Source organism: Geotrypetes seraphini, chromosome 1 (assembly GCF_902459505.1).
Source record: "Geotrypetes seraphini chromosome 1, aGeoSer1.1, whole genome shotgun sequence".
Lineage (NCBI taxonomy): Eukaryota > Metazoa > Chordata > Amphibia > Gymnophiona > Dermophiidae > Geotrypetes > Geotrypetes seraphini.
In genome coordinates, this window is record NC_047084.1 from 448,238,496 (window position 1) to 448,253,022 (window position 14,527).

Here is a 14,527-nt window from a genome sequence, read left to right on the forward strand (position 1 = left end):
TAACTCTCTTCCTTCCATCCACTGTCTGCCGTCTCTCTTCCCCTATATGGCATCTTCTCTCCTTCTAGGCCCCTTCCAGAAACTGTATGCCTCCCCCTTCCATCTCTCCTTTCACCCCCATCGGTCTGGCATCTCTCTTTTCACCACTAATAATGTAACTTTCCCCCTCCTTCTCTTGTCAACCTCACTTTCATGTTTGTCATCGTCAAATGTCCTTAATGTCCACTTCCCCTTTGCTCTTTTATATCTATAAGCATAATTTTACTTCTATTTTATCTTTTATTGTAAACCGGCTAGATACCCATTGATGGTCGGTATATTAAAAATCAATAAACTTGAAACTCTCCTTCCCTCTCCCTTTCCCTTTTTTCCCTCATTTTCCTTTCCAGTTTATTTTCTGCATCTGTCTAGATTACGTTCTTACTATCCTCTCATCAATGTCCTTTTTTACTGTCTACCTAAAGCTTGCCACCTCTTTCCCTTCCAGTATCTAACTCTATCCTTGTCCCTCAATCCAGCATGTGCCCTTTTTTTCTTTCTCCTCCCCACTTCCTTCCAGAGTCTGCTCCCCTCTCCCTCACACTTCCATTCAATGGCTGTCCCTCTCTCTACCCCTTCCATCTACTGTTCACCTTCTGTCTCACCCCTTCCAGTCACTGCCCTCTCTGCCCTTTTCATCCAATGTCTGCCTTCTCTCTCTTCCATACAACATCTTCCTTCTTTCTATGCTCCTTTCATAACTATCTATCCTGTGCCCCTTCTGTCCTTTGTACATGATTGATTTCAGCTCTGCCACCTCTCCATTTTTTTCTCTTTGTCACCGACCCATCCCCTATGCTCTGGCATCTCTCTCTTCTCCTTTCTTTCCTTCGCACCCCACAGTCTGGTATCTGCTCTTCCCTGATTCTCTGGCATTTTTCTCCTTTCCTTCCATCTTTCCTTTCCCCTCCATTCTCTGACATCTCCCCCTTCCTTTTCCCTTAGTCTGGCATACCTTCCTCCTTCACTCCAAGCCCTGGCATCTTTCATTCCCTCCCTCATCTTCCTTCTCCCTCCAGCTGGGTACAGCAACACTCTCCCCTGCAGCTCTGGACTTCCCCACACCTGCTTCCCCCAAATTGCCAATGCTTTGGTTACTCTTCTTTCTTCCTCCCTCCCCCCAGCGCAGGACCCTGCGGCACCATCACCTCTTAGTCCCTCTAATGCCGGCCCTGCAGCTCCGGACTTCCCCACACCTGCTCCCCCCCACCGATCGCTATTATTTTAAACGTTATGACAGCCATGGCGCTATATCCATCAAAGAAGACTTCTAACCTCGGCCTGCCCCGGAACTCTTCCTGCAGCCACCGCCCGCCTAGGCGAGAACAGGAAGTTGCTGTTGCAGGAAGAGTTCTGGGGCAGGCCGAGGTTAGAAGTCTCCTTCGATGGATACAGCGCCGCAGCTGCCATAACGTTTAAAATAATAGCGATCGGGGAGGGGGGAACAGATGTGGGGAAGTCCAGAGCTGCAGGGCCGGTGTTACAGGCAGTGAGAACAGCTGGCTGTGCACCCCCCCCCCCCCAAGGCGTGCACCTGGGGCAGACTGCCCCCCCGCCACCTCCTTGATACGCCACTGCCTCTACAAACAAAATAGGTTTTGCCTTCTCTGCTCCTTTCTTTGACCAAGGTCAAACACACAGGGGAGAGTGTGATGCAGTGGTTAAAGCTACATCCTCAGCACCCTTGGCTTGTGGGTTCAAACCCACACAGCTTCTTGTGACCCTGAGCAAGTCACTTAATCCCCCCATTGCCCCAGGTACATTAGATAGATTGTGAGCTGACAGAAAAATGCTTGAGTACCTGAATAAATTCTTGTAAAACATTCTGAGTTCTACTAGGAGAATGGTATAGAAAACTGAATAAATAAATAAATTATCATTGGTTGGTCTTGTCATGGACAGTATGGATTGTATGAGAATGTTATAATGCCTTTGCTTCGCTCCATGGTGTGGCCACACCTCTAATAAAGTGTGCAATTTTGGTAGTTGCAACTCAAAAAAGATATATCAGAATTAGAAAAGATACAGAGAAGGGTGACTAAAATATATATGGAGTGGAGTGGAATGGGTAGATGTGAATTGTTTGTTTACTCTTTCCAAAAATACTAGGAGGCATGCAATGAAGCTACTAAGTAATAGATTTAAAACAAACCAGAGAAAATATTTCTTCATTCAACATATAATTAAACTCTGGGATTCTTTGGCAAAGAATGTGGTGAAAACAGTTAGCTTAGCAGGGTTTAAAAAAGGTTTGGATAATTTACTAAAAGAAAAGTCAATAAGCCATTATTAAGATGGATTTAGGAACTTCCACTGATTATTCTAGTATAAGCAACATAAAATCTTTTACTCTTTGGGATCTTGCCAGGTACTTGTAACATGGGTTGGCCATTATTTGGAAACAGGATACTGGGCTTGATGGACCTTTGGTCTGTCCCAGTATGGCAACTCTTATGTTCTGGAGGCATTAGGCATTTAGCTTGCATTCATAGATTGGCATTAACATCTCCTCGGGCAACGCCGTAGATATAATTAAGCGAATCCGGCAAAATGGTTAGGGTAGCCCTTCCTCTCCTAGTCTCCCCTTCCCCCACCCCCTCACATTCACGTCTGACGTTTCTTCATCCCACACTCCTGAAAATGCTGTTGTGGGTTGTGGCAGAGGCAGTATTAAAAACTACTCTTTGTCCAGCAGAGACTTTCCTCTGTGTGTCCTTCCTCTCTGATACAACTTCCTGTGGGCAGGATGAGGCTAGAAACACAGAAGAAAGGCTCCGCCAGACAGAGGGGAGTTTTCAGTATTGCCTCTACTATGTCCTGCTATGGCATTTGCAGGAGCAGAGGAGGGGGTAGAAAGATGCTGGACTCATGTGGTGGTGGTGGTGGTGGTGGGGGCGGGGAGGAAAGGTGCCAGACCCCTGGTGGATGTGTGTGTGTTAGAGAGACTTCGAACCGTGGGAGGTGTGAGGTAGATGTGGGGGTTAGATGTCAGACCGAAATGAGGGAGGGGAAAGAGAAGGAAAGATCCTGGACTTGGAGGTGGAGCGGAGGAAATAGTAAGAAATAGAGACCTGGTGATGGAAAAAGGGGGCAAATATTAGACCTGGGGAGAGGAAGCTGAGGGAAAAGAGAGAAAGACTGGATCACGGGAAAGGGAGATATGATGTACCAACAAACAGAGGGAGGGAGATAGAGATACCAGACCACAGAGAGTAGGTGCAAGAAGGGAAGAGAGAGGAGAGAAGCTGGATATGGGGAGGGATGGAGACACAAATGAGATGCTAGCTCTGGAGGAAGCATAGGGTCAGGGACACAGAGGGAAGACACTGGACAGGATGGATAGAGGCACACAAGATGGATGGTGGACATAGAGAAGAAATGTCAAAAGGACAGGAGACCTTGGAGAGAATTAAGAAAAAAAGCACAAAAGCAGAAGAGAGATACTAGGACCAAAGCAATGCTCAGATAGAGAAAAAAGTATTTTTAAATTTATTAATAGTAGTGTTGACTGGGAAATGTGCATCCTCCCCCTCCTCCTCCTTCCCCATGGAAGTGATGGTGTTCAAGGGAGGCCCATCTTAATTTTTTCTGCCCAGGGCCCAGTCAGTCCTAGCTATGCCACTACCCCTTAGAGTTCCTATCCTGAAGACTCAGTGATTATGTATTGTTAATTATCTGCTTATCTTGGAAAGCCTAGGAGTGAAAGACAAAGCAGTGAGGTTCATCGCAGTCTGGGTAGTCATGTATGTGTGCATGTATGTAACTGGCTTCTTCCAGAGGATCCCAGACAGATGAACTCATTAAATCTGTAGTCTATAATAGTATCAGACTGGACTCTATATTCCTTAAACTAACTTCTTTAATACAGACTTAAAAAATAAATAAATAATGGCAAACACTTGCCATTTTTAAGCTTCCAAGTAGATTTTTAAGGGCACCATGACTCTACATGGTACAAAGTTATACTGTATGTCAATATTTACCTCAAAAACCCAAAACAGGTTTACGTGACATTTGGAGCTTAGAGATAAATTATAATATCTCAACTTTGGAAGCGCAGAGTGCAGTGCACAGCCTCAGCTTCCATGAGACAATCTTTGTATTTTTTATTATACAGAATTCCAAAAAATTGCTAAAAAACACAGTCTAACAGGTGCTGGCATTGTCATTTGGAGGTGGGTGCCTTAGATCACCTTCTATTTTAATGTCCCTAATACTAACTTTCTGAAAGTCAATATGGAGTAAGATAATTTCTATTCTTGAGGTGCCCATTTCGTTATCTTATAAAAACATACTGTTTGGAACCTCAATCATGAATAAGAGTCCACTTAAAAAACATAAGGATCAGCTTCTCCTTATTATGAGTGGAATTGCTTTACAAATGATTATGAGGAATTGGAAACAATGGGATCGATTAAATTTACCTTTCTGGTGGGAGACTCTTTGTTTGTACTATCAACATGAGAAAATATTAGCAGAGGAACTAGGTGATTCCAGGAAATTTAAGGAGATTTGGGGACCATTGGAACTTTACATAAAAGATCTTTAAATAAGGTTTATATGATCCTGTCAACTTTCAAATTCCGAAAGCATATCCAGAGTAAAAATGAGAGGGTGGAATTGGGAGGGAAGAAAGGGACTTAAGGTTTCATTTGTAGAATTGAAGTGCTTTTATAGATTTTATTGTATTACATTTTATGCATTTTCTGTATGATGTTATAAAACTAATAAACAGTTGAAACAGAAGCAGTATGCAATTATTCAAACAAATCCCCTCTGCTACGAGACTGCGATTTCGGTTTTTGGATGTGGTGAGCCGTACTACTCCCGATGCTCATGGAGTTCCTGTGGGTGTCGGGAGTGGCGCGGGCCATTCAGCGCAGCTCTCTGCGCTACAGACTGCTAGCACGGTTTAATAGAAGAGGGGGAAAGTTTCACAACAGTAACAGAAATAGTCTTACTAAACATCTCACATAATTATCTGCGGCTCGCAAGCTAAGCAAAGACACCAAAATGCTTGATATTGTCCCCTGAAGAAGGCAATGTAGTTGCCGAAACTTGGATCCTAGTCGGGACTTTGTTTTGTTTTTATATATTTTAATTGTTTTACTTCAAATAAAAGACTTGTATCCATAAGTTGGCTGTGACATCTCCAGTGCCTCTTCTTGTTGTCCTTTCTACATAATTATCTGCCACAATAATTTCCTAGCTTATCTCAAAATACCTGTCTTTTTCCTAGAACCGTTAAACATAATGCTTCTGGAATAATAAAATCTTTATAAGTTTTTTTTTTTTTTTTTTTTTAAAGAGCCATGCCATGTTTGATCTGTAGCCCTTTGTCTTTCATGCTGTGCCAGCCTATCCTGGGTATGCTTCCTATGCAAATACAAACAGAATTCTGTAGAAGTTCTTTGATATATGTATGTAGCTGACTGGCTTGGCCTTTCTTAGATTTTTCATTTATTGCCAATAATGCCCACTGGTTTTCCAGTATCATGATGTATTTTGAACTCTAATTCATTATTTTCCTAGGCTTTTTCAGTCAAAGTATGTCCTCTGGATACTTTGCACGTGACCATTTCACTGCCAGGGTGGGCTTGTGATAAGCTGGGTTCAGTAGCCTTATCAGGAATGATGACTAATAATAATAAACCCCTTTTTTTTCTTTTTCCATAAGCTATTTATAGGTGCTTCTGGCTTTGAGCTGTGCAGAAAAAAAGTAAATTTGTATGTTGAGGAGGGCACATTCTCTGCACTGGATGTGCCTTATTAATTATTCAAACAACCTCCAAAAACAGAATTGCCAAAGAACCTTATAAAGAGACCCACAAAAAGGTCAAAGGTTCCCAAGAGTGGTAGTGAAACAGTGTCCCCAGCAAAGGTTAAATCAGTAACCAATACAATAATGTATATAAGGTAAATAACTATCAGAATTTTACAAGACTTAGGTACCCTCAGTGCGAAGGGACAGCGACGGGAGTGTAGCTCCAACGCTTCACGCATCAAGGTGGCGCCGGGAAGGCGTACACCTACACACCATCATAGGGTACCAGAGTGTGTGTTTTTAAATCAAAATAACACTATCACCAACAAAAGCAGTGCAAAATAAACACAGGGCACTATTACAGCAACCTCCCAAAATTGAAAAAGCAAAACTTAGCTTCAAAAGATTTTCATCCAATGTCCAAGGGAAGTGAGACAGGGCAGATGGAACGCCAGAAGACCAGGTTCAACCAGCCTGGTTTCGGGAACAAGTCCCTTCCTCAGGAATCCATAACTGAACAAATCAATCAATGGCAGTCCTCCAGGAGAGCTGGGAAGAAAGGAGGAGCAAACAAGAAGGCACGCAAACGTGCTTAAAAGCCAACAGGAAGGACATAGAGCCAATCAGCGCACAGGAGGAGGAGCCACACTAAACAATAGTGTTTCATTCAATGCTGTCATTTAGTCCATAAGGAGACACACAATGGAGATGAAAGATCCAAAACTGGACTTTTATGTGACCCACCTTTTTTTTTTTTTGCTTCTTGTTGCTTGTTTCATGGGACATTGTTTCTCCTTTTTAGTCTCCTTGGAACTTTACACATAACTCCTGGACAGTCTCACTGCTTGTGCCTTACAAGGGTTCTTTATTTGCTTCAATTTCCAAATTTTCAATAATCCAAATGTCCATGGAACCCTATTCACATCTATGCCATTCTCTGACTGGGTTTAATTAAGGATTGCTCTTACTGGTTTTCACTGTGAATGACTTCTCCCAAGGATCCCAGACAGATAGACTCATTAAACCTGTAGTCTTGTAATATTATCAGATTGGATTCTGTATTCCTTAAGCTAACTTCTTTAATACAAACTTAAACAAAGACATAAATAAACTCACAGTTCAGTTGATCTCAAGAAATTTCTTCTACAAAATCCATACTCTACCAGTGCATCTCAGAGATAGGGGAAACCAGGAGTTTATTTCACATACTCTTTGTAAAGGATAATACTATAATTTAAACTTAGTCAACTAAGCTGTATTTAGACCAGCAGCTTCAAAGGTTAAACTAGTTGGGGAACAATTATTTCCTGTGGCCACATGGAGCTGTAAAATGGAGTATCTCCACAGGCAGAAGAGAGAGGGAGGCTCAGGCCCCCAAGGATACAGAAGTGCACACTGGGAACTTAAGTTAAATAAACACACTCTGATTGCATATTTGAATGCAAACAATCTGCTCTCATGAATGCGAGTCCCTCTACCACCACACTTTTGGACCTCAATAGGGCTCATAAATATGGGGGCAGAATAGTGTATGTGTGTGGAGAGGGGAGTGCCCTCTCATTCTGTATCTGTTGGGAAAATCCCTTAAGAACATAAGAAGTTGCCTCCGCTGAGGCAGACCAGAGGTCCATCTCGCCCAGCGGTCCGCTCCCGCGGCGGCCCATCAGGCCCATTGCCTGAGCAATGGTCCCAGACTATCCCTATAACCTACCGCTACTCTTATCTGTACCCTTGGTAGATAAGAATTCAAATCTCTACTTTTTTAAAGGGAGAGAACTTTCCTTGTCCTTATTAAACTAGGTTTGAATATATGCTTTATAAATAGCCTGATTTTTTTTTTTTTTTTAATTTGTAGGAGATATGGTGGATCGAGAAGGGTCCAGGTAAGTAGTACAGGAGTATAGAGAGCTGTGCTGTAGACCAAATTTCTCACCTCTAGGACTACATGGCTCAATGAATGGCTGCTGGAATACAGGGCCTCTGATCTCTGGAACTGGGCTGGGGGGAGGACCCTAGGGAATGGCACAGTGATGCAGAATCTGTCACTTTTAGGACTGAATGGCTCAGGAGTAGGAACTGGAACAGGGAACCTCTCTTTAAAAGGTGTTAATGAATTCTAAGTATGGACACAGTCAAAAGGAGTCTATTTGTAAAAATAGATGATTCAGTGGTTCAGTTCAGGAATGAGTTTGGGATAGTCTTCTACCTCTAGGCCTAGATGACTCACATGTCATATGGATACTGGTGCTAGATGTCTCAAGGATGGGCCCAAGGGATATAGATTCTATCATGGGTAGGATTGGTCGATTCAGACATATTATTTTTTAAAGAACACTGTTTTTCATCATTGATCCTTGCAGTTGTGGGGAGTGAGGCTTTCATGATTTTTTTTTTTTTTAATTCTTTATTCATTTTTTAAAACTTACAATAAGTGTATCAGCAAATAAAAACATTTTAAACTTAGATACAACACTTAATCCAATTTGATATAACAGGTCACATGCTATTTCTCCCTTATTCGTGTGCAGGTTGCAGTCCAGCTCAGGGAAATCACAGCGGCTCCGGAAACGCCCCAGTTCCCAGTACATCCACAAACTTTTTAACGGAGATCTGGAACAGTTTATCCAGGTACCGTTGCCCCTCTTCCTCCACTCCCCTGCTTCCTAAAGCCAGCATATCACCAGTCTGTTTCACAATTCCCTTTCCTTCGGATTGTTAATCTCCCGCTTGAACGCTGACCCACAGGAAGCAACTCCTGACTGGAAGGAGCATCTCATTAGGTTGCACTGGTAATAGTGCTATTAAACTCTCCTCTTGATGAGTAAGCAATGGGATTATCTTGTTAAAGACTAGTTAGCCGCTAGAGCTCACAGAAACCTGGTACTCCATAACAGCAGACAAATAGGTTTTGAAAACTATATATCAAAGCTACAGAATCAATTTTCTGTCTCCTCTTTCTGCCAGAGGCCTCTGGTACCAGCACAAGCTTCTAGTTCACCTCAGTGAGAAAATCAAACTGCTTTTAGAGACAAATATATATTTTAATGTTATGGCTTCAGCCTAGGTCCACTTGAATGTTTAAGAGGATACAGGGATGTATATCAATGTAGTCAGAAAATAGCTGAATGATAGAAAAAACAGACTGACTATGGTAATAATGTTTAACAGTGAGGAGGGAGTGGAACTACTGGTGTTCAAAAAATGCTCAGAGAAGTGAAACCCTGAAGAGGGGGTGAAAACCACCTCTTGAAAGGAAGAGTTTACCATCCAATCATTGCATTTACATGTAGAAAATCACTCTCTGGTCACTGGTAAAAGTATAGGTTCATATACTCAATGCAGTATTATTCCAAAACTTATAACAAAAAGTTCTCTATATGGACAAAATGATGTAATGCACTTAGCTGCAAAAGACAGGGACCCCTGAGACTTTCAATCTTTTTAAGTCTTTTGCAGCTAAGTGCATTACATCATTTTGTCCATATAGAGAACTTTTTGTTATAAGTTTTGGAATAATACTGCATTGAGTATATGAACCTATACTTTTACCAGTGACCAGAGAGTGATTTTCTACATGTAAATGCAATGATTGGATGGTAAACTCTTCCTTTCAAGAGGTGGTTTTCACCCCCTCTTCAGGGTTTCACTTCTCTGAGCATTTTTTGAACACCACTAGGTCCACTTGAAGGCAGATGTATTCACAGGTGGGCTGGCTCTGGCTGCTGTGATAATTGCATTTGACTGTGCTTCTCTGCTGAATGATCTTGTTCTTGTTTGCATGATTTCTATCTCATTTAATTTTGTAGTTGCTTTCTACAGCATTTTTAACTTTAGCTATTCACTGCTTTGACCTGCAAGTTTCAGTAAAGATGGTTAAGTAAATACCCGTAAACCATAAACTACTAAATGGCAGATGAGCTTCAATGTAGAAAAATGTAAAGTTATGCACATAGGGAAAGGGAACCCGATGTACAACTACACAATGGGGGGGATGGTACTGGGGGAAGGCAACCTAGAAAAGGACTTGGGGGTTTTGGTAGATAGAACAATGAAGCCGGCGGCACAGTGCGCAGCGGCCTCAAAAAAGGCAAACAGAATGTTGGGCATTATCAAAAAAGGTATCACTACCAGAACCAAGGATGTTATCTTCCCGCTGTATAGGGCGATGGTGCGACCGCATCTGGAGTACTGCGTTCAGTACTGGTCGCCGTACCTTAAGAAGGATATGGCGATTCTCAAGAGGGTCCAGAGGAGAGCGACAAAAATGATAAAGGGCATGGAAAACCTCTCATATGCTGAGAGGCTGGAGAAGCTGGGGCTCTTTTCCCTGGAAAAGCGGAGACTTAGAGGGGATATGATAGAAACTCATAAGATCATGAAGGGTATAGTGAAGGTAGAAAGGGACAGATTCTTCAGACTAGCAGGGGCAGCAAAAACTAGAGGGCACTCAAAAAAATTGAAGGGAGATAGGTTCAGAACAAATGCTAGGAAGTTCTTCTTCACGCAGAGGGTGGTGAACACCTGGAATACGCTTCCAGAGGAGGTGGTAGAGCAAAGTACGACTTTGGGGTTCAAAAGGGGATTGAACGAGTTCATGAAGGAAAAGGGGATCCATGGGTACAATTAGAGGGTTACTATACAGTACAGAAGGCTGTAAAGTAATAGAGTAGTAGAGTAATAGATCACTACAGGTCATTGACCTGGGGGGCCACCGCGGGAGCGGACTGCTGGGCGTGATGGACCTATGGTCTGACTCAGTAGAGGCAATGCTTATGTGCTTATGTGCTTAAGTGAGGAGGTACATCTATCTGAAAAGGATTAATGGTTTTACTCCGGATATTTCCTCATCCTCAGGAAGTCAGGAGTACTATGTTAAATTGAGGGAACTCAAAATGAACTCTCTAGTAACTATTCTACCAGGGCCGGTGTTAGGGAGGGATAAACAGGGCAGCTGCCCTGGGCCCCCTAACTCTAGGGGGCCCCTATGGACCAAGATGTCCTTTTCTTCTCCCAACCTGGTTCCAAAGCCTCCATCACCTGTAAAAATTCAAGGAGGTTGCTGGTAGAGAATGACATTGGAACAAGTACTTGCAGTTAACTGCAGGACGGGGACAGAGCCCATGGCGCAGGGATGGGGATAAAGCCTGTGGGGAAGGAGGCCAGAGGCAGGAGTAAGCTGGCATTACTGCTGCTTCTTTTAAAGGTATAAACTGGGAGGTTGGAGGAACCAGTGGGAGGGGTTGGATGGGTGGGGATGCCACTAGACACCAGGGATTTAGTATTTTAAAGTCAGGGTGAGGGGAGGAAGTTGAATGCTAGACCACAAGGGGTTATTTTTAGAAGTCTTGGCTCTCTAATCTCCCATGGCTTCCAGTACCATCTCTATGCTGAAGATTCGCTAATTTACTTCTCTATGCCAAAAATTCCTATGGGAATCCAGATTCAACTCTCAGCCTGCCTGGTTGACATTGCTACCTGGATATCTCACTGCCATCTAAAATTAAACATTGCCAAGACTGAACTCCTTATCTTTCCTCCTAAACCTGCTTCTCCCCTTCCTCCGTTCTCTATTTCGGTGGATAATGCTCTCATCCTCAGGGTCAGTCATCTTTGACTTGTCTTTTTCCTTCTCTTCTTAAACACAGCAGACCACCAAAGCTTGTCGTTTCTTTCTATACAACATTGCTAAAATCTGGAATTTCCTTTCTGAGCATGCTGCCCTCATCCATGTTCTTGTCACCTCTAGCCTGGATTACTGCAACTTGCTTCTTGAGGGTCTTGTGCTTAGCCATCTCTCTCCCCTTCAATCTGTCCAGAATTCTGCTGCACGCCTTGTATTCCGCCAATGTCATTATTCTCATGTTATCCCTCTCCTCAAGTTGCTTCATTGGCTCCCTGTCCACTTCAATGGCTCCTTGTCCTCTTACACATACAAACTCCTCTTACTGACCTACAAGTGTATTCACTCCGCAGCTCCTCAATATCTCTCCTTTCTTATCTCTCCCTATACTCCACCCTGGGAATTCTGTTCATCGGACAAATTTCTCTTGTCTGTACCCCTCTCCTCGCTGGCCAACTCCCGACTCCGTCCCTTCTGTCTTGCTGTGCTATATGCCTGGAATAACCTGCTTGACTTGGTACGTGGGGCTCCGTCCCTAGCAATATTCAAATCCAGGCTGAAAACCCACTTTTTTGAAGCTGCGTTTAAGTCCTAACCCTACCAACTGGTAAAGCACCATATTTGTTTATTATTCCCTCTGTAGTCCTCTACCCTCTTTATCCTTTCATCCCTTTGTATTTCCCTAAATGAGCAGTATATATTGATTCATCATTTTGTCCACTGTGTCTGTCATAATTAGATTGTAAGCTCTTATGAGCAGGGACCATCTTATGCGTGTTTAATGTACAGCGCTGCATGTGTTTGGTAGCACTATAGAAATAATAAATAGCAGTAGTAGGGTAGGGAGGACTGGATAAAGGGGAGAGAGGGGGGACCACTTACCTAACAAGGCTTTTTGATTATTTGGGAGGCGTGGGGACGGGTCAGATAAGTTCCGGGAGGGAGAGGTTGCTAAACTACCAGGGAACCATGTAGAAAACTATCTGGGCATGGGGATTCAGGCTGAGGGTTTCCCCTAACCTTCTATGCTACCTCTGACCTGGTGTTAGATTTCTCGTTCTAAAGACATCAGCGCACAGGTTAGAAACTTCTGTGCTAACAAATTGTTTACTGCGCCTTATAATATACATAATATACTGCGTACTGATTTCTACCATGCAAGTTAATTTGATTGCTGAATCCCTTTCTGCATCGTATGGCCCATAACATAGACCACGCATTAACTGCGCACTGAGGCCCGTGGTAGCTTTCTGCGTCGGCCCCTGTGTACATAGAAAGAGATTTGAAGAAGGTGATGCCTTGTAAGTCTAAGAAGAGGCTATCCAACATACATACGTGGAAACAAAATAATTTTTGAAACGTATTGAGTTAAATAAGGACACTGCCACAACAAACAATAAGCACAGACAATTGTGGAATTCAAAATATATTCATAAATTATACTTAAGATGACTTCAAAAATATTTTATTGTACTCAAAGATCAGCTTGTTGCAGAAGAATGACCATAAAGTTATAATAAACTGGTGGGTCACTTCAATATTCTAATATATTTTGAATTCTACAATTGTCTGTGGTTATTGTTTGTTGTAGCAATCTAAGAAGGGGAGCTGCTTGATTAAGAGAGTGACTATCTGCATATGTAAAGGAGCAGTTGCATGGTGTGTAATCTAGCTGTTGTCCTGACTCCTCACTCTTCTTCCTTCCCCCAGAGCTCAGGACAGAGGATCCCCCTGGTGATGGAAAGCTGCATCCGTTTCATTAACCTACATGGTATTCAGCCCTTTTCTCGGAACATTTTGAAATGCCTAAATCTTTGTGAACTGAGCCAGCTTATTAGCTGACAGTCCTGGCTTTCACTTACAGCCCCCTTTCTTTCTTTAAAGGCCTACAGCATGAGGGGATCTTTCGTGTCTCTGGCTTACAGATACAGGTTAATGAGATACGTGATGCTTTTGAGATGGGTGAGTAAAGGGAGAGGAAAAGGGAGGAGAAACACGTGGGAAGGAGGGAGAGGAGGCTTATAATGTGTATTGTGTTGACATGGTACTGTTACTTGAATATTTGCATTGCTGTAATTGTTTATTGCTTATGCCTCATTTTTGGCGTACCTTAGATGACTTTCTTCAGAAAGATGGTAAATAAATCCTAATAAATATGAGGGGTAAAAGGATATGAGATTAGTGTAACCTCTCCCTCTTTGAATATCAATTCTCACTTACTTCACTTTCTGTAGTCAGGTTACCCTACAAGTCAAAGTGAAAATTTTTTTCTAAAAAGAGGGAAAAGTTAGCATAAAATATATTTCACTCTAAATAAAAGATACCGGGTGAACAATAAGTAAAACCTTTTAAACAAATATTGATTTATACAAATCTAATAAAACGTATATATCTATACAGCTTTAGAATAACCTTTCTCAAAGAATTTAGGGCTCCTTTTACTAAGCTGCGACAGTGGTTTTAGCGCACGCTAAGCGTGCGCAGAATTGCCACATGCGCTAGACGCTAACACCAGCATTGAGCTGGCGTTAGTTCTAGCCACGTAGCATGGGTTTAGCGCGTGCTAAAAATGCTATCACAGCTTAGGGCTCCTTTTATCAAGGCGCGCTATGGGGGTTAGTGCGTCGGACATTTCATCACGCGCTAATCCCCGCGGCAGCCTAAAATCCTAACTCCTCATCAATGGAAGCGTTAGGTACTGGTGCGGCAGGCGGTTTAACGCACCATATTCCGCGCGTTAAACCGCTACCACACCTTTGTAAAAGGACCCCTTAGTAAAAGGAGCCCTTAGGTCTTTGAAATAATTTTTTTTCTCTGCAGGGCAGGTGGGTACCAGTGCTTCTTTTTTCCAGGAGATTCAGCTTCAACGAATGGTGTACCTACTTCCTAACTAAAAAACCCAAAAGAAGCAAAACCCTATATCCCTATTTGATGACAAAAAAAACCAACAAACCACTGTGATCACTAGCTACTCCCCAAAAATCAAAGGATAATTGAAATTTCCCTAAAAACTAATCCCACCTATTTTTTTTATTAAACCAAGGTTTAAAATAAAAATCAATATAATTCCTTAACAATATCCAATAAATATGCAATTTTCAATA

The 14,527-nt window shown here is 42.5% G+C and overlaps 1 protein-coding gene across 3 annotated transcripts in view; it reads left to right on the forward strand.

Moving 5' to 3' along the window:
• ARHGAP4 (Rho GTPase activating protein 4) overlaps positions 1-14,527 on the forward strand; it is a 145,769-nt gene that overhangs the window by 108,666 nt on the left and 22,576 nt on the right. For all 3 annotated transcript variants that reach the window (XM_033920717.1, XM_033920712.1, XM_033920724.1), the window contains 4 exons: positions 7,659-7,686; positions 8,332-8,431; positions 13,134-13,194; positions 13,308-13,385. In XM_033920717.1, coding sequence (XP_033776608.1) covers positions 7,659-7,686; positions 8,332-8,431; positions 13,134-13,194; positions 13,308-13,385 — 267 coding nt within the window. The remainder of the gene's footprint in view (positions 1-7,658; positions 7,687-8,331; positions 8,432-13,133; positions 13,195-13,307; positions 13,386-14,527) is intronic.